General features: G+C 39.6%; 1 protein-coding gene across 2 annotated transcripts in view; it reads left to right on the top strand.

Annotated features, from left to right (window-relative positions):
• Window positions 1-22,663, top strand: part of LOC147235661 (uncharacterized) — a 42,336-nt gene extending 19,673 nt beyond the window's left edge. The window contains exons 15-30 of one of the 2 annotated variants that reach the window (XM_086143804.1): window positions 195-301; window positions 1,410-1,533; window positions 3,174-3,307; window positions 3,927-4,036; window positions 4,617-4,785; window positions 4,883-4,987; window positions 5,554-12,243; window positions 12,307-17,016; window positions 17,264-17,334; window positions 17,647-17,677; window positions 17,799-17,945; window positions 20,040-20,162; window positions 20,481-20,581; window positions 20,710-20,802; window positions 20,883-20,997; window positions 21,202-22,656. In XM_086143804.1, the coding sequence (XP_085999930.1) occupies window positions 195-301; window positions 1,410-1,533; window positions 3,174-3,307; window positions 3,927-4,036; window positions 4,617-4,785; window positions 4,883-4,987; window positions 5,554-12,243; window positions 12,307-17,016; window positions 17,264-17,334; window positions 17,647-17,677; window positions 17,799-17,945; window positions 20,040-20,162; window positions 20,481-20,581; window positions 20,710-20,802; window positions 20,883-20,997; window positions 21,202-21,360 (12,989 nt within the window). In that variant the 3' untranslated portion in view covers window positions 21,361-22,656. Of the gene's footprint in view, window positions 1-194; window positions 302-1,409; window positions 1,534-3,173; window positions 3,308-3,926; window positions 4,037-4,616; window positions 4,786-4,882; window positions 4,988-5,553; window positions 12,244-12,306; window positions 17,017-17,263; window positions 17,335-17,646; window positions 17,678-17,798; window positions 17,946-20,039; window positions 20,163-20,480; window positions 20,582-20,709; window positions 20,803-20,882; window positions 20,998-21,201 lie in introns of both variants that reach the window. The other variant, XM_086143803.1, reaches the window with a different exon arrangement.
• The last annotated feature ends 1,400 nt before the right edge of the window (window positions 22,664-24,063 follow it).

The following is a 24,063-nucleotide window of genomic DNA, read 5'->3' as shown; positions in this document are numbered from 1 at the left end:
ATCTTACTACTTCTGTACTCTTTATTCCTGTTATTCTGTCTTCAGACGTTCTTTCACTCTATCACTCTGTCATCCCATTTTACACTGACCTTGCTATCCATAAGTACATCCATGATCCGACCCAAACTTCCCCTCTTCCTGTGGCACAAAACTGATTGAGGATGACTGGTTCTTTCCTGGCTGCTCCGATCCAGCACTGGCCACCCGGCAGCAGGAGTTGGAGGAGGAGCTGGCTCAAACCCGGGGGCTTGGCCAGCACAGAGCCAAGAAGCTGGCGATGCCAGCCGAACGGAGTTTACAGGTAGGCAAGCACAATAGTGGCTTGTTTTGATTACATAAATAGGTTACTGGACGTGCTATTTATATACGTATATAGTATCTATACGTATTTCAGATTTGCAACTTAAATTACATTTTACTCTAAAAGCTGAATATATGTGCTTTTTGCCCATTGAATTTATAATAGAATAATAGTTGTGAAGAAATAAAGTGAGTCTTGATTTTATTAACACAGTGTTTTCCATGCCAAGTTGGGGCAAAGGTTAATGGTGACCAAAATCAAAATGATCAGCACATTAAAAGCACTATATGGAATTAAAATAATACTTAATTTAGGGGAAAGATATACATAACAAAGTCTTTTTTACTTGTTTTGTTTTATTTCTTTTTTGGCACTGATCTAGATTTGTAAGACCTACATAAGATACTTGCATTCAGCACATCTGTCGAGCAGTGGTTCTTATTTCAGCTTATTCATTTCTGACTGCTCAGAAGAAAAAAGCATTTTTAAGTTTTCGTGAACCACTTGTTTTGTGAATTGGTCTAATTTGTTCTGAGTGCATTTTAGTTGAAAAGCTATATTTTACTGCATCCACCATAGTTTTCTTCTCGGCTGCTCTACTTTGCATAACAGTTCATTTCATTTTTGCTCTACAGTTCTGTGGATGCATCCACAAATCTGTTTTGTGAAATTTGCTGGGTGGGCGTATTAGCACATCATCCACATGGCCTATTATTGCAATTTGAAATAGTATAAGATTATAAAAGGAGAGAAAGGGTGCAGATAGTTACAATTTTAACTTACACTTCTGGAAATTATATTCAAGATGAAACTGATAGGAATTTTCACGTTAAATGTACCATATTTGGTTAACGTACAAGAGTAAAAGTATTAATGAAAAAAAAAACAAAAAACCAATAACTTAGAGGGACTTTCCATACATTTCTCAAACAACACCTCAGGAGTTGTCTTGTATACAAATACACAGAAATGTGAAAGTGATTGCCTGTTTTAATTTTATTTATTTTTTTATTATTTTTTATTGCAAAATGTAACTGTTCATTTGAATTATAGCATTTTTCTTGCTTTTTTTTGGACTGTGCTTGAACTCAGATGGCTTGTCTTGTAGGAGGACTTTGAATTTGATGGGCAGGCCCCATTCCAGGATCCCCGAAGCACTTCTGAGAGCACAACTCCTATGGAGGGAGAGAACATGGGAGGTTGGTGGCCTGAGTACAGTACTCCTGACACAGGTGTGAGACCCGCTAGACAGTTGACTCTGGCATGCACATGGTCACCGGGATATTTGGGAAGCCTGAGTTGCCTTTGGGTTGATTTCTGGTTCCACCATAACACTTCAAACTTGTTTTTTAGTGTTGGACTTTGGCTGTTGGTTGGTTTTGTCTATTTTTTTCACCATCTAACCTGCCAGTATCATGATGTAAGTCCCTCATTGGTATACTAGGTTTGGTGTGCCAAAGGGTTGGGCTTGGTTTGGCTTGCCATTATTTCTACTGGTGCATTTGCTCATGTCATCAGCAAGAAAAAAAAAACTAAAAAAGTAAACACAACTGTTCATCCAAACACCAAAATTAATCATCATACATTTGTTGACATTTTATCATTTTGCAATATTTTTTGGTTATGTGCATGCTGATTGAGCTGGCTAGTATTTGTTGTGCTCACTCTTGAACTCTTTTGAGATCATATATACATGTAGGTGGCAAGTTACCCCTCATCTGTGGTAAGTTTTTGTTTGTTTGTTTTCCTTTTTGCCTGTTATTCAAAATTTTCTTTGTATTCTTTCATCCTCTTTTGTGTTCTGGTAAAGTGTTGTTTTACAAGGATACAATTGCAATCTCTTAAAAACTTCAAGTCAAAAATTTGCCCATCCATAAATTTTGATTGGGAGTGCTGAGGTAGGAAATCTGATGTTTTTTGAACCTTTATGGTTGCTTAATCTATCCTTCATTAATCCCTTGTGGAAACATTTGTTCTCTGCAATTAACCTATCATAGATTAACCATGAGCAGTAGGCTCCAGGGGAGCAGTTAGGGGTTTAGTGTCTTGTTCAACAACACTTTGACACACTAGGAGGAGCCGGGAATTGAACCAGGAATGTTTAGTTCCAAAGACCATTGCTCTACTTCCTGCACCGCACTACCCCACCTTGTTTGTAGATAAGCCTTAAATGTTGCTAATTTTTCTTACTATGCTATGCCGGGGAATATTTTTTTTTGGAGTTTTAGGCACAGCTTAGTTTGAAAATAATTTTATCAGTCTGACATAACTTGTAAAATTGCCTAAATTATTTCATTGTGTGCCCTTGTTTGGTTACTTATGCCCAACAATGTTTCTATCCACAAGAATCTAAAATGGTTCTACACAAAGCTTGATTTCCTGCGCATCATTTTAGCAGAAATCTTCATGAATAATAGTCGAGCATGCATTTTGCAAACAGCTCTCACAGGAAGTGAAAAATATTATCACAGATGATACAAGTTATCTGATTGCGGAGACATAATAACAAAATCAACAAATAAGGTCTCCCCTAAAGCATTCACAATTCAGATCAAACACAGAGAGTAAAACTGAGATTCAGATAATATAAAAACAACTTGTCTTCATTTCATATAGTTTTAAATCCGTTCAGACAGCCTGAGGAAACTGCCTCCTGCCTAACATTTAGAAAACCCTTGCCCTTAAACCAGAAAAAGGTAACAGAAAGTCTTAAACAACTCTCAGAACATACGTAATCAGGAAGAACAGCCTTCAAAACCCCAGTTAAAATGAATCAGCCATTGGCTCCATTAGTTTGTGTACTAACACACAAGCACGTGCTTATTACGTAGGATGACTCCTGAATGTTCATCCTTCTAACTATTGATTACAGATGGTTTACGGTCTGTTGTGGAGGAACTGGAGCTGGAACGGAACCAACTGCAAGAGCAGATTCTGAACCTAGAGGAGCGTTGTCAAGATTTGGAAGATCGGCTACAACTTCAGGCCCGCATTGAGGCCTTACAGGTAACAGAATACTATCTAGCTGCATTGCACACTATACGAACAGGGTTAGCTTCAAAGCAGTTTTCCTCCCATTAATTGTCATTATCTTATACTAACATTGTAATCATTTACCTACTGATTGATAAGCACTCAGTGATTTGCATGTCCCCACCTCTGAGGATAAGGTGTGTGTAACAAACCCTTCTAACACAGGTGACGTTTGATGTAGATGAAGATGAGCAGCCAATTTGGGTCTCTCAGGTGTGTTGGGTATCCCTCATAGGTGTGCGCTAGAGAACACCTCTGGCGGTGACAGCTAATGCGTGTTGTGCCTGTTTAACACCAAAAAAATTGTGTTTTTTTTTTTTTTTGAAGCAACTACAACATTGTGCTGGAGTCTCACTGGGTGTGGTGAATTATTCTTCATCATCAGTAATGACAGCCGAAGTAAAACAGAGAAAAAGCAATTCTTCTGATACTGACCAATAACATCACAATAGCAATGCTTACGTCTTTTTTTAGGTAGACCTCCACTGGGTCATTGTTTTTCCTCTATATCTGTGTGCTGTGAGGATTCTTTTTTCAGGGATTTCCAAATTTTAATACTTGCCGGCTTATCTTTCTTTTTCTCCCTCTACAGAATGAGTCAGAGAAATTACAGACCCAACTTGCCAGTGTCCGAAGTCAGCAGAGCAGGGATGCAGAGAAGCATCAGCTACTGGTTAATAGTCTCAATCAACAGGTGAAAGGGTAAGTGGATTTCCCTTACCCATCATCAGAACATACCCTATTGTGATCAATGAGCAGAGTTTTTACAACTTATGTCCAAATGTCCAATTCAGACATTATAGCATTACTTAACATGACTTTCATTACTTTCTGTAAATGTCTGTTAAGTTCCTTTTCAAGTATATCCTACTTATTCAAGCTAATTACAAAGTTGTAAAAGAACAGATGGGGTATTATTTTGATAAGTAGAGTATTATATATATAAATATTCATTAATATGATAGCACCCCTAGTCAGTCAAATAAGAGCACAGCATGAACTCTGAAATGAAAGTGTATATAATAGAAACAGTCGTTGACTTAGCATTTACCGGTACTTTGACTTGGATTATAATATCAATTCTGTCATGAACTGTCATCTTACTGATTCATCTTACTTTGAACAACATTCGCCAAGGACATGAAATCCGTATTTCCTCAGCAATCCAATCATACTACCTGTATTTGGAAAAACTTGTGTGATAAATTCTTTGTACAACATGATGTTGGTATTGATGCAGGCTGTCAGTTGTTTTGTTTAACAAGTTGAATTGTATTTTCAGGTTGAGTGACACGCAAGAATGCTTGGAAACCTCACTTATTGAGAAGGAGAACACTTTGGCCCAGACATCTGAGAAACTTGAGCTCATCAGTGTCTTACGAGAATCGCTCATTGAAAAAGACATTCAGTACAAAGAGGTCTCCGAGAAGCTCCTACAAACTGAACAAACTGTAAGGATTTTCAGGGTGTTCCTTTCTGCGGAAGGATTTGTCTCGCCTCAGTAACACGACAGTGGCTGACAATATTGTCTGCTTTTCTTTGCCTCAGCTGGAGACCATTTCCAAGAAAAGCAGCATCTCAGAGAAAAAATGCTCTGAGTTGAAAACCGAAGTCATCGATCTTACTCAGAAGTTGAGTCTGCTGAAGGATAAGGTGTGTTTTATTGGATTTTGGAAACATGTTGCAATCCTGTTGAAATCTTCTTGTTGTGGCAACTGGACTTGAAGTTCTTCACTTGAACATGTTTCACCTCCTCATCTGAGAGACTTCTTCTGTTCTAATGACATGTTGGGAGTTTCCAAATATACGAACCAGGGTTTTGGGCGGGTGTAGGTTATGGTGGCTTGTGAAAATGTAAGTTACATTTTACACCGACCTTGCTATCCATAAGTACACCCATTTACACAACAAGCCACCATAATCAAGACAAGCCCAAAACCCCTAATGCCACAACAAAAAGATTTCGACAAGAATTCACCATGACCTGGATGACTGAGAAACTCCACAGACATTTTGCTATCTTCAGACATATGTCCCTCCATACAGGCATTCTAAACCGAAAATTAATTTTCAATGAATCACAGCCATAGATCCATTCTATATTATAGCCAATAGTCTGACAACTCAATGTGGTAGAACATAATAATATGTATCTTTAATTCTATCAAAATTCTCCAACCTAACTCAGTGCGTCTTTGTCATTTTTTTTTCACCACCAGATGCAAAAGCAGAACGTCACAATGGAAACATTACAAACAGAGCTAGACCAGACTAATGAGGAGCTGGACAAACTTAACACAGCCCATTTGGAAGAGCGAGCCCAACTCATTCATGACCTTCAAAGCTGTGAGCGGGAAATTGATAGTATGAAAGATATCTTGTCTGAAAAGGACAAAGAGATATTGGCCCTTTCTGGTACCATGAGAGAGTACGCAGAGCAAGTCACTATGTTGAAGCGGGAGCTTAAACTCAAAGAGGAGAGCCTTGTTCAAGTTGAAAATGCCCTGAGTAAAGCTGAGAGAGAGGCTATGATTATTAAGGAGTCACAAAATTCAGATCAACATACCCTGAACTGCAAGATAACAGAGCTTGATGGAAAACTCAAGGATATTGAGATGGAGTTGGTCAAAGCCAGAGAAGAAAGCACTTCTAAGGGGGCTGAGGTGGAACAACTAATAAAGCAGGGCGAGGAAGATAATAAAACTATTCAAGCTCTAAGAGGAGAGACTCAGAAACACATTTTGAGCTATAGTAATCACCTTGCTGAATGTGAAACATGTATTGCCTCGCTTAAGGACCAGCTGGCTCTGTCAACCCAAAAGGTACAGGAGTCTGAAGCAGTCATTTTGCAGTACAAGGACAAAAATGACAACAATGACAGACAACTCATAGATAAAGAGCAAGCATATGAAAGTGAACTGAAATTTCTCAAGGATGAACAGAACAAACTTCTGGCGCAGGTTGAAAAATATCATATCGAAGTGGAGTTGATGTCTAAACAATTAGAAGCAAAAACACAGGCTGAGGAGAGCATAAAAAAGGAGATGGAGAAAAAACTGAAGACCATGTCATCTTTGGAAAGCCAACTGAAGGCTTTTGATGAACAGGCTGAACATGAGAGGCAGAAATTCAATACTGAGTTGGAAGCCAGGGACTCAGAAAACCAGAAGTTGAGTAAAGAAATTCAGAGTAAATCTGAAAATGTTTTAAAACTCAAGAACCTCATTAAAAACACAAAAGCTGAGAAAGCACAGCTGCAAGAAAAGCTTAGTAGGCTGACTAAGGAGCTTGAGGTACAGAAGGGAAGTGTGACAGAGCTCAATGAAAATATTACATCTGCTCATGAACTAAATAGGACTCTGGAGAAAGAAATGCACTCTGTCAGAAAGGAGAATGAGAGGCTTGTTGAAGAAGCAACCGAGAGAGTCAGGATACTGTCAGACGTTACTGCAGAGAGGGACTCTTTGAAATCAAAAGTAGCTATCCTGGAAACAGAGTATTCAGAAAGTAAAAAAATGGTGCAAAATTTAGAAAAAGATAAAAACGACTTAAATGCTCGAACAAATGAGCTGAGTAAAGTCCTTGAGGAAAGCGCACACTCGAATTCTGAGATACTACTCACAAAAACAGAAGACTGTAATAATCTCACCCAGTTGGTCAGGGAGAAGGAGCATGTGGTCACACAACTGCAAGAGCAAGTTCAAAGCTTTATTTCTAAGATTGACAAACTCCAGCATGATATGAAAGAAAAAAGAAGGAATGTCTCTGATCTTGAAGCACAAATAGAAGCCCAAAGAAGTCATCAAGCGGAACTTCAGGAGGCATTATCTCTGGCTCATGAACAGGAACGTACTCTTAAATCGCATCTAATGGACAAAGATGCATTACTGAATGAAAAAGAGGAAGAATACAAGAGCCTTCAGAATGAATTTGCTAATCAGAAAGATGCTGTATCCAAGCTCCTTATGGACATTGAATCACTTAATTTAGACCACACAAATCTAAAGCAACAACTTGTAGCTGAAGAAGAAACCTTGAAAGATGTTACAAAACAAGGTCAACTTTACAAAGATGAATTGGATGATGCCAATAAGAAAGTTAAGTCCTCGAGCGACCAAATCACTGTAATGGGGGAAAACGCCAAAAAACTTGAATCTGATGCTAAGCTGAAGGAAGCGGAGCTGAATAACCTCAAGAGCCAAATTCAGACACTCACAGAGGAAAAGCAACAACTTTATGCGGCTTGTGAATCCAGAGAACTTGAGCTGACGCACCAATTGGATATTGGATCTAAACTTGACCGTCAACTTAAAGTGGCCTGTGAAGAGAACACAAGTTTATCTTTGAAAATTACTAGTTTGGCAGAAGATAATAAGAGACTAGAAGCGGCGTTATCACAGAACTTAATATCGGTTTCTGAACTGAACAGTGAAACCAAGTCACTGAATGAAAAAATTTCTTGGCTCCAAGGTCAAATTTCAGATAATCAGAAAACAACTGGTGATTTGTCAAAAGAAAAAGAGCTCCTTATTGTTGAAGTAAACGAATTAAGGCAAGTTCTTAAGGAAATTGAAATCACTAACTCTGCACGTTTGCTTGAAAAAACAGCTGAATGTGATAATTTGTCAAGAACACTAAAAGAGAGAGCAGAACAGCTTCAGAATTTATATGAGCAAATGGATTGCCTGAAAGTGCAGGTTTGTCAAGTCAACATGGTCTTGAATGAGAAAGAACAAATGTTGTCTGAGAAGACCTCACAGTTAGAAGCCCAACAAAACCAACTGCTGCAGTTCCAGGACACCATCTCTATGCTTCAGGAGCAGGGTTCTGTCCTCAATTCAGCACTCTTGGAGAAGGACAAGTTGTTTGAGATGAAAGCAGAAGAATGCAGTATTTTGCAGAATGAGGTCACACTGCAGAAAGACCTGGTATCCCAGATCCATGTTGAAGTTGAGTCACTTAAGAAGGAGTGCTTAGAGAAGAAACAGTTGATCGAGCAAAAAGAACAGATCTTGCAAGAAGTTACAAATGACTTCGATAACAGCAAACATGAACTAAAGAAACAAAGCCAATCTGTTGTTTCTCTCACTGGTCAGCTTTGTGCCGTAAATAAAAATTTTGCAGAGATGGAAGCTGAAGCAACCAACCTAAAGGATGCTGTGCACAAACTCAGCGCAGATAAGTGTCAGCTGAAACAAGAAGAGGACCTGCGGAAGGCAGAGGTAGTTGATTTGAAGGATGGCATGCAAGTACTCAATGATTGCAATGCAAAATTAGGGACTGAACTTCAGAAAAGTTTGAGTGAATTATCTGAAGCCCATAATGAAATCACACATCTAAAATCAGAAGTCCATAATTGGGAAAGTCAATTCAAAGCAGCGCGTTTTGAGAGGGAGCAGCTTAATATGACCATGGAAGAAAAAGATCACTCCCTGAAGGAACAGGTGAATGTGATCCAACAACTCAAGAGCAGCATGGCTGAGCAAGTGGAGCTGCTGAAAGAGAAATCAGATGACAATGTCCGTTTAACTGCTCAAGTAGCAGAGCTTGAAGATTCCGCCTGTAAACTGAGAGCTCAAGTTGAAGGCTTTTCTTCAGAGACAACCACCATCAAAAGTATCTTGGAGAAAACAGAGCTGCCAAATCTGGAGCATCAAAACAGCTCTTCGGAGATTGTTGCAAATCTGATTTCAAGTCTACAAGCGAAAGAGGAAGAGTGTCAGAGCTTGAAAGAGAGAATTTCACACCTTGAAGAATCTGTTGCAAAGTTAAGTAGCACCCTCCAAGTAAATGTATCTGAAGCAAAAAGCCTGAAAAAGGTCCTGGAAGAAAAAGAGGCTGGTCTTTCTGAACTCTCAAAGTCTCTCCAGGATTTTAAGAGGAGAGCAGATGAGGCCTTACTCTTCAAAACTCAGTTCATGGAAAGCACAGAGATGATGTCACAGCTACAGGGTCAAATCCAGGTTCTGACCACTGAAACTGAGACCCACAGAATGTTGGCCGAAGAAACACAGAGTGCCTTCAACAACCTGCAGGATAAATATGCGGCAAACCTTGAAGAACTGCAGGATGTCAGAAAGCAACTGTCCCAAAGCACTGACAAAGTGTCAAGCCTTCAGAAATTGCTGGATGACACCACCAATGAACATCAGACAGGAAGAGCTAAAATAGAAACACTAAGCAATGAGTTGTCTTCAACCCAACAGAAATTTGTGGAAATGCAAGACTTGAATTCCTGTCTTTCAAAAGAGAAGGATGAAGCCTTCGCTTCTCATCAAGCAAGTGTATCACTGTTAACTGTTGAAATAGAACGACTGAAGTCACAGCATCATCAGGTTGTGACCCAAATGAACGCATTAACAGAAAACCTAGAGCAAAGAGAAATGGCTCTACATGCCATTAACAGTCAGTACATGGCCCAAGCAAAACACACAGCTCAACTGGTTTCAGAAATACAGAAACTAGAGGTGCAAAATAAAAGGTCGTTGGAAGAGATTAGTAGGGCAAAGGAAGAGCACCAAAGGGTTCTTACTGCTGTGAGTCATGAAAATACACAATTAAAAGAGGGTGTTAGAAAACTTCTTACAGAGAAGGAAGAGCTGGAAAGAAGACACCATCACGTTTTGGAGTCACAGGGGGAGATGGAGGTTCTGATGGAGCAGCAGTCCAGCAACATAAGTCAAATCATGGAGGAACTGGTGTCTGAGAAGGAGCGCTCCAAAGCAAAGGTTAGTGCTCAAGATGAAGAAATGTCTCACTTAAAAGAAAATGTGCAAAAGTTAGAGCAAATTCTGCAGGATGCAGAAAAAGAGTGGCTGTTAGTTCTGGACAAAGAGAAACAGGATAAGAACGTACTTGAGGCGCAAGTGAAAAAAATTGAAAATGAAATGAAATCTAAAGATTTAAAAGTCAATGCTTTGAAACATGAATTGGATAGTTTGCAGGGGAAACTTGGTGAGGCATCTGCAAAACAACTGGAGGCGTCAGCGTCCAGTATTCAGCTTGAAAGGTTACTAGCGTCTGTCCAGGAAAAGGAGAACGAAAACAATCATTTACAAAATGCCCTATTAGCAGTGAAACAAGAGTTACAAAACCTTACAGCAAAGCAAAATGTAACTGAAAAAGATTCCTCTGTCTCATCGGCATTCACATCTGACACATTAGGTGCTTTAGATGAAGAAAAGGCCCATTTAATGCACATGTTTAAACAAGTAGAAGCAAGTCATGAGTCTGAAGTAGATGCATTGAAGATTGAGCTGGAAAAGACTTTAGCAGACTTGCAAATGTACCAGGATAAACTAGGTCAGAAGGAGAGGATTCAGTCGGAGAAACTTCAACAAATTGATGTTCTACAAGATCGAGTAGAACATTTACAGACTCAGCTTAACTGTGAAACACAGACAGCTAAGGAGGCCACTGTCAAATACACTACTTTGCACAGTGAATGCCATGCAAAGGATGATCAAATTGCCTGTATGCAAATTCAAATAAGTCAGCAAAAAGAATTTCTTTCTGGACTTAGTCAGCAGTTGAAGGACAAAGATGCATCTATCTCCAAAGTCATAGAATCTGCCTCAAATGAAAGAGTGAAACTAGATCAGGAAAAATCATCTCTCAGTGGACAGTTAGAAAATGTGAAGCATGCTTACCAATCCTCCATGAAGCAGCTAGAAGATCTTTCTCTGCAAGTTGAAGAGGAAAAATCCCATTTGCGCCGTGAACTTGAAGCTAGGAATGCAGAGAGGCTTGAGCTGGTAAAGGAAAATGATGGCCTAAAAGTTGAGCTCTCTAGGGTATCTAAAGAAAAAGATGCAATGAAGAAGAAGCTTCAAGCTGCTATAATTCTTCGAAAAGATCTGCTCAAAAAGGTTGAAGAATATGAAAACCAAAATGAGAGTTTGAAATGCAAAACTGAGATTTCACTTTTACAGGAGAGATTACAGGAATCAACGAATCAAGCTCAAGCCACGGCAAAATTGTATGATGAAAAAATGTGTCTTCTTAAAAGTGAATGTTTTAAGAAGGAGGGAGAGATTCTTGATTGCAAAGCAGAAAATGAAAGACTTCTTGAGCAGTTAAAGTTAGAAAATCAAAATTTCCAATCTGCATTAACTGAGAAAAACATCCTAATCAAACAACTGCAAGTGAGTGTGGCTGAGGTACAAGATGCATTTGAGCAATACAGAAACAGTATGGCCCAGAAAGCAGAGGAACGTCAAACTCCACATCAAATTGATCTTCAAAAAGATGAGACAAGGAACAACTCACCGTCAGCCTCTGCAGTTCTTGATTTAGAAAAGGAACTGACTCAGGTGAAGCAAGAAAAGGTGATGCTTCAGAAAAAGGCCCAAGCTGCTCTGCTGGCACGGAAAGAGTCTTTGAAGAAAGCTCAAGTAAATGAAAATAAATTAATTCAAGAACTGACTGAACTGAAAGATGACTACAAGGCCCTGTTGGAACAACACTGTCAGCTCACTAATGAACTGAATGATGTACAGCTGAACTTTGCTGAGAAGGCTGGCGAGTTAGAAGACATCCGTAAAACCTCTTTGTCATATCAAGAAGACCTAGATACGTTAAAACAAGTTGTTGAGGAGAGAGATAAAACAGTACAAGATTTGAAAATGTCTCTTGCAGAAAAAGAAAGTCAGTGTCATTCTCTGCCAGACTTGCAAAAAGAGCTGGAAAGTGTTAAATCCAAAATCGAGAGCACCTCTCTTGAGATTGAAAGAAAAGATGAAGCTCTCAAAGTCATGGAGGAAAGAGAAGAAACCTTGAGCTCAAAGTTGTGTATGCTGGAGAGTGACTTAGAAAAAGCTTATTCAGTCATAAAAGCGAAGGCACAAGAGGTCAAGACATACAAGGAAAGAACTGAGGCGGCGGAGCGTACTTTCCAAGAGGAAAAGGAAGCTTTATTTAATGAGAAAATGGCTTTGGAGGGCCGCCTTAACACCTCTGAATCTTCACTTCAGGAGTACATTTGTGCAAATGAAGAAAAGTATCAGACTTTGATGGAAGAAAATAAGACTCTTTCAGACCAAGTGTTCACCAGCCAGAAACAATTGACAGAGACAAAGCAGAGGCTCAGCGAGCAAGAAATTCATTTGATTGAGGTGCTTGAAAAAGCACAGTTGCAATATAAAGAGAAAGAAAGGGATTTGGAAGTTGTGCAGCACGAGAAGGAGAACTCTTCAAGAATAATCAGCGAACTAAGGGCTGAAATAAGCACTACGAGTCAGCAATTGAAGTTGTTTAAGCAAGAGCAGCTTCGTCAAGACACACTCGAAAAGAACAGCAGGAAGACGGAAGACGGAAATGAGGACAAGGTCCCTTCTACATACAAATATGGTGAAGACAGTGAAGCAAAATTACACCATGATGATGCCTTGTTTGTTTTGCAGGCAGAGATTTTACAAAAGAATGAATTAATTGCTGCCCTTCAAATGCAATTGGAGCAGCAAATTAAAATTCATGAAAGAGCCCAGGCTCTGATGAAATTGGAAGCTCAAGAGCATCAGCAACAAGACGCCATCAAAGTAAATGAGCAGGATAACCAAAGCAAAATTAGTCTTCTAACCAGAAAACTTCAAGCAGCATTAGTCTCCAGAAAAGAACTCCTAAAGGAGAATGCAAATATTAAAGAAGAAATGGAAAAGCTGTCAACCAAACATGAAACTAAGGAGGCTGAATACGCTGATGTGAAAGCGTCAGTTTTGAAGTTGAAACAACAGAATCAGGACCTTGAAAGTACTGTTATTTGTCTCAACACGGATAAGGACGAGCTCAGAGCTGAAGTTCATCGTATCACTAACGACAATCGCAATCTGTCTGCTGCCTGCGAAAGTCTGAAACAAACCATAGAAAACATCACCCAGCAAAAGAAAGCCTTCTCCTGCCAGCTTGAATCTCTTAAAGACTCTGATACGGAAGATCTAACTAAATGGAAGTCAAAACACGCCGATCTTAAACAGGACTATGAGTCCCTTTTACAAGCGTATGAAAATGTTGGCAGTGAAATGGATAAGATGAGACAGCTTTTGGAGGGCGCCAAAAGAGACCGACAGGAAGCCCTCAAAAAACTGCACAAAAGTAAAACCGAGATGGAGATTCTACAAAAGCAAGCTGGAGAGATGGAGGATGAAAACCAAAGCATTAAACAGAAGATGCACAAATTTTCCAAAGAGAAGAAACAGAAGATTGAGGAGCTTGAAGAAGAGAATCAGGAAATTAGTAAACAACTTAAGGACATTGAGGAGAGCCATAAAATGGCAATATGTGAGCTGATGGCTAAAAATCAGGGCTTGGAGACTGAGATTTGCCATCTTAAGGAGTCATCAGAGCATCTTCAAGGGAAGCTGAAAGGAATGCTGGCTGAAAATAGCCAACTGGCTGAAAAACTCAAAGAAGCTACTTGTTCATCTGAAAAAAAACATTTGGAGTCAAAATCATTTACCACCAACATGCAGTTGAAGCTGGATGAAGCTTTGAGTTTGAATAGTTCACTGACAGCTCAGATCCAGGCCCAGAAAACTGAACTTGGTGCTCAAATGGAGGCCAGCAGTTTGCTAAAAATGGAGAAGCAAGATCTTTCGGAGAAGATTGAAACAATACGCAATGATCACGAATTGCAGTTACAAGTGAAAGATGATACCATTAAGGAGCTGAAAGATATCATTAACAAACATAGCCAAGAAACCATTAGCCTAAAAGAGAATGTTAAAATCTTGGAGGATGACAAGTCTCTTCTTCAAGAGGAGCTTGAAAATGTCCAGGAGATTTCAGACAAAGTGAAAAATGAAAATGAGTACCTGGAGACGGTGATCTTAAAAAATTCAGAAAGAATTGACGAACTGACCGAGTCTGTCACTGGCTTGCAAACTCAAAACAGTAAGCTTTCTTCTCAGCTTGAAGCTAGTAAAGAGATGAGTGACCAGGTTCGCCAAGAAAAAGAAGGGGAGCAACTGAAGCTGGTTCGAGAGTTTGAAGCAAAACTGAAGGCAGTCCAGAGAGGCAAGGAGGGGTCCAAAAATATCAACAAAGATCTGCAAGAGCTTCTTAAAGAAAAGCACCAGGAGATAAATCAGTTGCAGCAAAACTGCATTAGATATCAGGAAGTGATTCTAGAGTTGGAGAGCTCTTTGAAGGTATCCGAGTCAGCATGTGAATCCTTTGAAAAAGAACAGAGGAAAAGTTCTCTACAAGTATCTGTTGTAGAGGACAAGGTGAAACAGGTTGAAACCGAACTGGCCACTTGCAAAACTCTCCTCCAAGAAGCAACAGAAAAGGTTGATAGAGTTCAGTCTGAAAGAGACCACCTGGCTCTGGAAATGTCACAGCTGAGTAAAAAATCCGAGGATCAGCTCTCGGATCAAAGTAAATCCCAGCAAAATGAGGAGGAGAAACAAATAAACTCCTCTATGGAAAATCAAGTCTGGCTGCAGCAACAAATAGATGATCTGAAAGATGTAAAGGATAGAGAAACCCAAAGGGCTAATGAATTAAAAAAGCACATAGATTCTCAAGAACTCCAGATGATGACGCTCAAGAGAGCTTTTGAGACCAATGAAGCAAAGCTTTCTGCTTTATCCTCCACTCCTCAAGGATCAGAGGCTACTAAACTTTGGAATGATTTATACCAGAATACCTTGCACGAGAAGGACAGCCAGCTCCTCGAACAAGGTTTTGTGATTAAAAGGTTCCTGGATGACATGAGAGTGAAGGAAAAGGAGGTGAATGAACTACGAGTCACCAAGTCAAGATTAGAAAGAACGTTAAATGAATATTCCGTGGCTTCAGCGGCACAGCAGAGACAGTTGTTTGTAATGAGCGCCAGCAATGCTGAACTTGCTGAAACTGTTGATCTTATGACGGCGCAGGTAAAGGGACTCAGCGCTCAGGTTGAAAGCACAGAACAAGATAGAAGCATGCTCAACAGACGGCTCGCCGACAAAGAAGACGAGATTTCCCAAGTCAGACTTAATCTCCAACAAATACAGAAAACAAATGCAGACACCGATGCTCAGCTGCTTTTCTTGCAGTCAAGAAATGACAAACTCCAGGTGGACCTTGAAAAGCAGGAAGGAATTACTCTCCAGCTGAAAACACTTCTCCAGAGCAAAGACAGTGAAATTTCCTCTCTGCTCTCATCAAGAGATGGGCACATGTCTGGATATCTTGAGCAACTCCAGGCTAATCATCGCGCCCAAGTAGCAGTCTATGAGGACAGGCTAGCGTCCTTGCACATCCATAAGGAAAAGACTGACAAAGAGTTGAGGGGGCTTGAAGCCAAAATCAGAAATCTACAAATTAATATGAACAGGTCAATCCAGGAGAAAGAGCAGATGGCAGCTAAGACAGAGTCTTTCAAGAATTCAGTGGTTTCTTTGCAGAGTGAAAAGGAGCGATTGATGTCAGAATACCGAATTCTTGAAGCAAAGAGCCAACTTAAAGGGTTAAAGGGTAAAGAGGGCTCACCTGATGGCGAAGCTGGCGCAACCAAAGGACTAAAACATGAAATAAGGAAATTGTTACATCAGATGGATGACCTTAATTCAGAGAATGCTATGCTAAGGGCGCAACTGGTTCGTTACAGAGAGGATCTGAATCAAGTTTTATCTCTGAAGGATAACCAGCTGAAAGTGCTCCTGAAGAAGCAACAGGATGTGATCAAGAACCTAGAAAACCAAAAAGCCACCACTGAAAAGCAGCACAGGGAATCCCAACTGGAATTACAAAAAGAAGCAGAGACCAGAAATGCTTTAAATGTCGAAATCTCCAAATTCAAAACTCAAGTCTCAATATTAGAAGGTGAAATACTGACTCAGAAAACAACAAACGAGGGCAAAGTGATCACTGACCTCCAGCAGGCTGTGGTAACTAAGGCTGCTGAATGTAATGACCTACAACAAAAATTAGTTTCTCAGAAAACTTTAACTGATGAACTCAAGGAGAAAATGCAACTGTTGGAAAAGGAAACTGATAAGAAGCTAGCTGATGCAGAAGTTAAATACAACAGTGAGGTGAACACTTTCGAGCATGAGGTGGAGCTGATGAGGAAAATGCAAGAGACAGCTGATCAGAGGGTGGCACAGCTTGCAGAAGACCTTGTGGAAACAGAGCAACAGCTATCAGAAGCAAAAACACAAAACGCCAACATGGGGTCTAAAAATGAGTCCCTGCGCAAAGCAATGATTGCTTTGCAGAATGACCGTGACCAGCTTATTGAAGACTTCAAGATCCTACGAAACAGATATGATGAAGAGCTCCGAGAGACTCAGGCATCCTATAATAAGGCGGAACGCAGCCTTCAGGAAGCTGTGTCAGATTTGGCGATGTTAGCCAAAGAGAGGGACGTCCTTATTCATAAAGTAAAAGCTCTCGAGAGCAAGGACTCAAACATAGAGTTAAATAAATTGTTGGATGACATGTCAAAGTCTTTGACGGAAAAGGAAAAGCAATTAAAGCAGGCTGTCTTGGAAAATGACACATACAGCAGGCAGTTGTCCGCATTCTCCAAGTCCATGGCCAGTCTCCAAAACGATCGCGACAGGTTGGTTGATGAGTTGGCTGGGGCTACGCCTGTGGTCGAAGCTAGGCAATGGTCAAGCCCGTCGGCATCCACTAGTGCGGAAAAGTCAAAAGGAAGTGCCGTCAGTGTTTTCCAGAGTGACAGAAACTGGCTGGTAAGTCAAGTTATCAGCTCTGATTTGGGTTTGGCTGTTGCTTGCACTTGCTTTCTCTCCGGTGTTGTGATTTACAGACAGCATGTAGGGTCAAGTCAGTTTCTGTAATTCATTTTTCTGTGGCTTTGACTTGCACGCTTGATTATGAATTGTATATACAGTCAGATTTTTATTTCCTTTTGATGACAAATTATGTAGAGAATTTCTTTCACCTTTGTTTCTGACAGCTTCTTTCTGCTTTTTGTAGACGAGTGAACTCCAGCAAACAGTACATGAGATATATTCTAACAGCAGCCGGGCAGAAACATCGAACCTAAGGTAAAACCAAAGTGAACATTAAATGAGAAATTATTTTGTCAGTTGCACTAACCTTGGAATTACAATCACTGACCTGTTATGGCACCTGCAATATATTTTTTAAAAAACATACACAGCGGATATTATTTACCAGATTGCTACTAAAATCTATAGGAAGCTGTAAATCATGGCATATTTTATATCCACTGATAAGAGTATGTTTTGTTTTGTTTTTTTATAAAGAAAATTATGTTGTTACAGGATATATCCATTGCAATGACAAAAGGTTGCAGTGGATTTCAGTGCTGACAGTTCTCTGTTATGTTTCTGCAGGTCTGAAAAGAAGGAAACACCACTAGTCAAAGTACGTTTAAAAGACAGAAAGATCTCTGATATATAACATAAATGACATTTTCAGTGACTTCAATGCAGGCCTTGGCTTCCAACGTCTAATATTCTCCCCGTCGGTCTTCGTGCTGCAACAGGAAACCGCTGCTCCAGCTGGACAGAGTATATTGAAGGAGGCAGTGAGTCAGTTGGAGTCGGAGAGGATTCAGCTTCACAAAGAACTGCAGCGCTGCATGTACGAGATCCAGCAGAGAGACCAGTACATCCAGCAACTCAATCTCAAGGTGTGAAAATACATCTTATACACCACTCCTGCAAACTGTTAGATTACAACAAAAACAGCTGGATTTACAGCTAGTTTCACAGCTGCCAAGGGAAAATACTATGGCTCAGCATTTTCCTTGTGATATGAAATATATGAAATGAAAATATATGCTGTACTTATCATAAGCTGCTGTTGGTGCACAAACACACTCTCCTACTTTCTTCATGTGTGTGTGTGTGTGTGTGTGTGTGTGTGTGTGTGTGTGTGTGTGTGTGTGTGTGTGTATGTACCTACCTATCTATGTGTTATATATATGTATGTACAGTGGGGGGGAAAGCATTTCGTCAGCTACCAATTGTGCAAATTCTCCCACTTAAAAAGATGAGCGAGGCCTGTAATTTTCATCATAGGTACACTTCAGCTATGAGAGACAGAATGTGAAAATAAAAATCCAGAAAAGCATATTGTCTGATTTTTAAAAAAAATTATTTGCATCTTATGGTGGAAAATTAGTATTTGGTCAAGAACAAAAGTTCATCTCAACACTTTGTTATATACCCAATGGCAGAGGTCCAGAAGACATTTTCTGTAAGTCTTCATAAAGTTTTCACACACTGTTGGTGGTATTTAGGCCCATTCCTCCATGCAGATCTCCTCGAGAGCAGTGATTTTTTGGGGCTGTCGCTGGGTAACACGGATTTTCAATTCCCTCCAAAGATTTTCTACGGGTTTGTGATCTGGATACTGGCTAGGCCACTCCAGGACCTTGAAATACTTCTTACGAAGCCACTCCTTTGTTGTCCGGGCGGTGTGTTTGGGATCATCGTCACGCTGAACGACCCAGCCATGATTCATCTTCACTGCCCTTGCTGAGGGAAGAAGGTTTTCACTCAAAATCTCACAATACATGGCCCCGTTCATTCTTCCCTTTACACGGTTCAGTCGTCCTGGTTCCTCTGCAGAAAAACAACCCCAAAGCATGATGTTTCTGCCCCCATGCTTCACAGTAGGTATGGTGTTTTTCAGATGCAACTCAGCATTCTTTCTCCAAACACGACAGGTTGAGTTTTTACCAAAAAGCTCTATTTTGGTTTGATCTGACCATGGGACATTCTCGCAATCCTCTTCTGGATCATCCAAATGCTCTCTAGCAAACCTCAGACGGGGCTGAACATGCACTGGCTTCAGCAGGGGGACACGTTTGACACTGCAGCATTTGAGTACCTGGCAGTGTTGTGTGTTACTGCTGGTTACTTTGGTCCCAGCTCTCTACAGGTCATTCACTAGGTCCCCCTGTGTGCTTCTGGGATTTTTGCTCACCATTCTTGTGATCATTTTGACCTTACGGGGTGAGATCTTACGTGGAGCCCCAGATCGAGGGAGATTATCAGTGATCTTGTATGTCTTCCATTTTCTAATAATTGCTTCCAAAGTTGATTTCTTCACACCAAGCTGCTAACCTTTTGCAGATTCAGTCTTCCCAGCCTGGTGCAGGTCTACAGTTTTGTTTCTGGTGTCCTTTGACAGCTCTTTGGTCTTGGCCATAGAGGAGTTTGGAGAATGACTGTTTGAGGTTGTGGACGAGTGACTTTTATTCTGATAACTAGTTCAAGCAGGTGCCGTTAATACAGGTAACATGTTGAGGACTAAGGCGCCTTTTACAAAAGAAGTTACAGGTCTGTGAGAGCCAGACATCTTGATTGTTAGCAGGTGACCAGATACTTATTTTTCACCATAATTTGCAAATAAATTCTTTAAAAATCAGATAATGTAATTTTCTGGATTCTGTCTCTCATACATAGCTGAAGTTTACCTATGATGAAAATTAAAGGCCTCTATCATCTTTTTAAGTGGGAGAACTTGCCCAATTGGTGGCTGCCTAAATACTTTTTTGCCCCACTGTTTGTGTCTAGATGTATGTGTCTGTATATATATGTATGTATGTATGTATGTGTGTGTATATATATGTAAATATGTATATATGTGTGTATATATGCATGTATGTATGTATTTGTATATATAATGGTTTTATGAAAGCATTTAAAGATTTTTAATTGTTCTCTAAAATAAATGCAATATGTCCTTGTTCTCACTTTACGGCTTCACTCCACAGCTTCAGCAGACAACAGAGGAGAAGGCGGCAGTTGCAGCCCAGTTTAAGGCCGTTTCTCAAACTCTGAGGGACATGCAGGACCGCTGCCACTGGCTGGAAAGCCAGTTTCATGTTCAGACACAGGCGAGTTATCCTCAACTTGTGTATGCGGTACCTGCATCACCCGATAAACTGATTCCAAAGCTAATTAGAATCTGCGCTTTTTTAATTTCACTTCAGAAACACAATCACACTAACAGTTCAGCACCTGTCAACATAGGATAACAATTGTAAAGTATGTTGCCCAACATTTTTATCCCGAATAAGAGCGATCATTTGACATTCTTGAGCTGTGGTCAAGTATATTTGTTCTACATGAACAAACTTTAGACATGCTTTAGTATTTGATGTAACACTGAAAGCTGACATCTAGGTTGACTTTTTATGTGGTTTTCCTAACAGCAAGGGTCCATAAATGTTGAAGTTGCACCAGGAGCCCCTCAGGAGAGAAGCAACCAGTCAATTATTGCAGAAACAGCCGAAGCCAGTCAGCTCAGGGAAAGGTGAGACCAGACCTCAGTTTTCTTTTTCGTTTCCTTCTCTCAAAGCTTTGCTTCACAGATCTCAATCGAGTACTTATATATAGTAGTTGTTGACGTGTGTTTGTGTGCATATGGCTGTGTGTGTTCAGGCTGCTGGAGATGGAACTATGTCTATCAGATGAAAGAGCTCGGAGGGAGACCGTTGAGGAGGCTCTGCGACTTGCTGAAGATAGAGTCAAGAGGTGAGACACACACTCACCCTGACATTAAAGCATAAACAAACAAGCCAGAGCTTATAATGGTGATTTTTCTGACTGCACAGCATTGGTTCCAGTCTGTCCAGAGACAAACAGAGGGATTTCAGTATTGAGATGGAAACTGATGAAGAGTGGGAGGCTCTCACTCTCAACCCAAATCAGCCTTTAATCACCCGCAAGGTAGCAGCACCCAGCTAAACTCTCCAGACTTTTCACATTTCTCTCAAGGTTGTCGGCCCATTAAAGTTCTATTTTGGACATTAATATTTCTTAAAGATTACTTTTCCTCCAATCTCTTTAACTTTCCACAGACATCAGGGCTGTCAAATGTAGTGAATGTGTCAAACTCTGAGCTCGATAACATCATTTTTCCGTGTTCTCAAGGTGAAAGGAGGGATGGTGGCCTGCAGGCGGTGGCTGAGGGGACGGAGCCTCTACTTCTCCAGGCTGCTGACGGGCCGGGCTCGTTCTCGTTACTTCTTCATGGCGTACCTGCTCACACTGCACATGCTTTTTCTGATGTGCCTCTTTGGTGCACTCTAGAAAAAGTGACACACATCACCTAGGCAGGTTCACATGTAAAGTCTGTATTTTTTTTAATTTATTTAGTTATTAAACTTGTGAAAACACTAACACTGGCATATTAACTCCATACTCAGCTCAGCTAGTGTGGACAGTTTCTGATTTCATTTTTTTATTTTTATTTTTATTTTTATTTTTTGAGGGCTGCTTTGGCTTAAATCACAACTCATGATTTTTTTCCCTGTAAATGTAGTTGTTCAAATCTAGCCTTAAAACCTTACGATCTCTTTGTCATTTGTTTTTCTTAAAAGATTGCACATGGATTGTTAGATTATTGTTGTGGTCAAATTTATGTAAAAGCCAAGGAGAGAAAAATAAGAGTCTTGATGTAAACTTCACACAAAAAGCCTAAGAAGGTGAATGAAAGCCATATCCATTCTGACTTAGCACCACAGTAAAACTCTGAACACTGAAAACCTCAGAACATCCACCCTTCAGAAACTGCTTGAACTAGCTGCTGCTTTCCCTTCTTGCTCGGTTTCATAGCTGATTCTGATCCCGAGTTAAACCTATGCACTGAAACTCTATATGTGTAAGATCATCTCTGAAGCACTGGATATCACCACCCACCCCCTTTCAAAGATGTCTATCTTTTGCTTTTGCCTTGGCGGTTTCAAAAAGTGCTCTCATGCCAGATAAAAATTACTATATTTTGAATATTCATTGAAACTGCGGTGTGTGGCATTAATGATAAACTGCAAAAAGCTAAGCATGTGGAAGTACACATTGTATTTATGGCGGGTTTTCTGTTTATGTGTCCGCAGAGATCACACTGTACATTATCTGTATGTATGTACATATGGAATCTATTTCCTCTGCTTTATCTTTACTGATTGTATATTTGACTGTCTGGAGTTTGATCGTGTGAGTGACGGCTCCATTTTTAACAAAATAGGGTCGGTGAAAGAGTCAGAAATTTGATGTGCAATTCTTTGAATGTCAAAAACGAGAGAGGAAAAAAAAACTTTCTATTGAAAGTCAATCCAGTTTTGTTGAAATCACCGGCTGCTGATAAGTGTGCGGTACATTGTGCAAATGTCCTGCACATAAAGGTGTGACTTAGGGGAAAAAGAAGGGGTGATTCTATTTATGGAAACGGTTAAGGACTGAGAGAAATAAGGCATATTTTCTTTACTGCCTCTATTTTTACCCCTGAGCTGTGCTGTTGACCCTTCGGTGACACAAGGCTTTGGTGTAGTACCTTGTTGTGGATCCCCCTTGACCATCTCCACAGATGTCTAATAAAGCGTGCAGATATATCGATCGTTGCTTGTATTTGTCATTCTGCCCATTTGACGTCGCACTACGCTTTCACTAAACTTTTAGTCTAAAGTCTGATGTTAAAATGTTGACCCTAAAAGTAGAGATTCTTGGTTGAATAAAAGAGCAAAGTGGCATCAGAGGACCGAAAAGGTATCATTCAATTTTGTGCCAATTTCTTTAAAACCATGACAAGGCAAGATTTCTACTTTTTTAAATGTACTATTGCTTTGTGGTTTTTTTTTTTCCTTTGCGCTGGATTGATGAATGAGTTGTGGTTTGTCCTAAATACAATCGTAATTGAATTTGAAAAAAAAAAAAAAAGACGAAATGATAACCAGAAATTTGTAAATTAGAAATAATTATTTTGAAATTTACTTATATTCAACATACTAAAACTAGATAAGATGGCTATTCATAGTTATAAATAACCATCTTATCTAGTTTTAAGATGGTTGATTTATAGTTAACTTAATAGAAATAAATATACTTAATTGTAGTAAAGCTAAGATGGTTATTTATAGTGATAAATAACCATCTTATCTTGTTTTAGCATAAATAACAATAAAATTGATTTATGAGCTTAATTACATAAGCAGTTGTATCCAATCAGTTACACTGAAAGTGAATTTTTTGCTTTTTATGAATCTCATTTACGCATTTTGGATATGTTCATCACCAAGTCTTGAAAGATTACCTTTGAAATATATGTTTTTTTTTCTTCTAATCTTGAGGTTGAATGAAGTATTTTTTTCTTCTAATGACAACTGCTTTGATCTTGATAATTATCCAGTATTTGTTGTTCAACTCGAGCAGTATATAAATTAAAACTCCGAAATCATCATGTTTCATATAATTTCTAAAGATAACGTCTTACTTATTGAATCATATCACTTTCAAGGTATTGATCATGGACTCGGAAAAAAAGATGTCTGAAGCTGTCTGTGGAGCTATATGGGGAAACATGCAGAAATGCCCCTCTTCTTGCTGATTTTTACTCAGAAAAGAAGAGAAGGTGTCTTCAGCCACTAAAAATAATTTCAAGTAACAAAATTACTGCTGCATTTCCTCCTCATGCAGTGTAGGGTAATTGCCTTTAGAAAGTCCAGCAATATAAATCCTGGAATAGCCCTGCAATCTACGTTTGAGATGACAAGTAGCATATGACCCCCCCACACCAGAACAAAACCAGAACATAAAAGAATAGTAGCTAGAGAAGCAAGATTACAGTTTTAGGGAATGACTCGGCACTGTTTTTTTTGTTTTTTTTTCAATCCAAACCAATAACTTGTGTTTCTTTTTTTTTTTTTTTTAAGCTTGTGTTTCCACCATCAGACCAAGCCATATATGTAGTATTTACATGAAACCACTAGATGACAATATTGACTCATTTAACACTGGAAA

The sequence above is a fragment of the Fistularia commersonii genome, chromosome 3 (genome assembly GCF_037954325.1).
Source record: "Fistularia commersonii isolate RoL2024-O1a breed Wild chromosome 3, RoL_Fcom_v1.0, whole genome shotgun sequence".
Taxonomy (NCBI): domain Eukaryota; kingdom Metazoa; phylum Chordata; class Actinopteri; order Syngnathiformes; family Fistulariidae; genus Fistularia; species Fistularia commersonii.
Note: the sequence above shows the minus strand (reverse complement) of the source record. Positions and strands in the feature narration are given on the sequence as shown.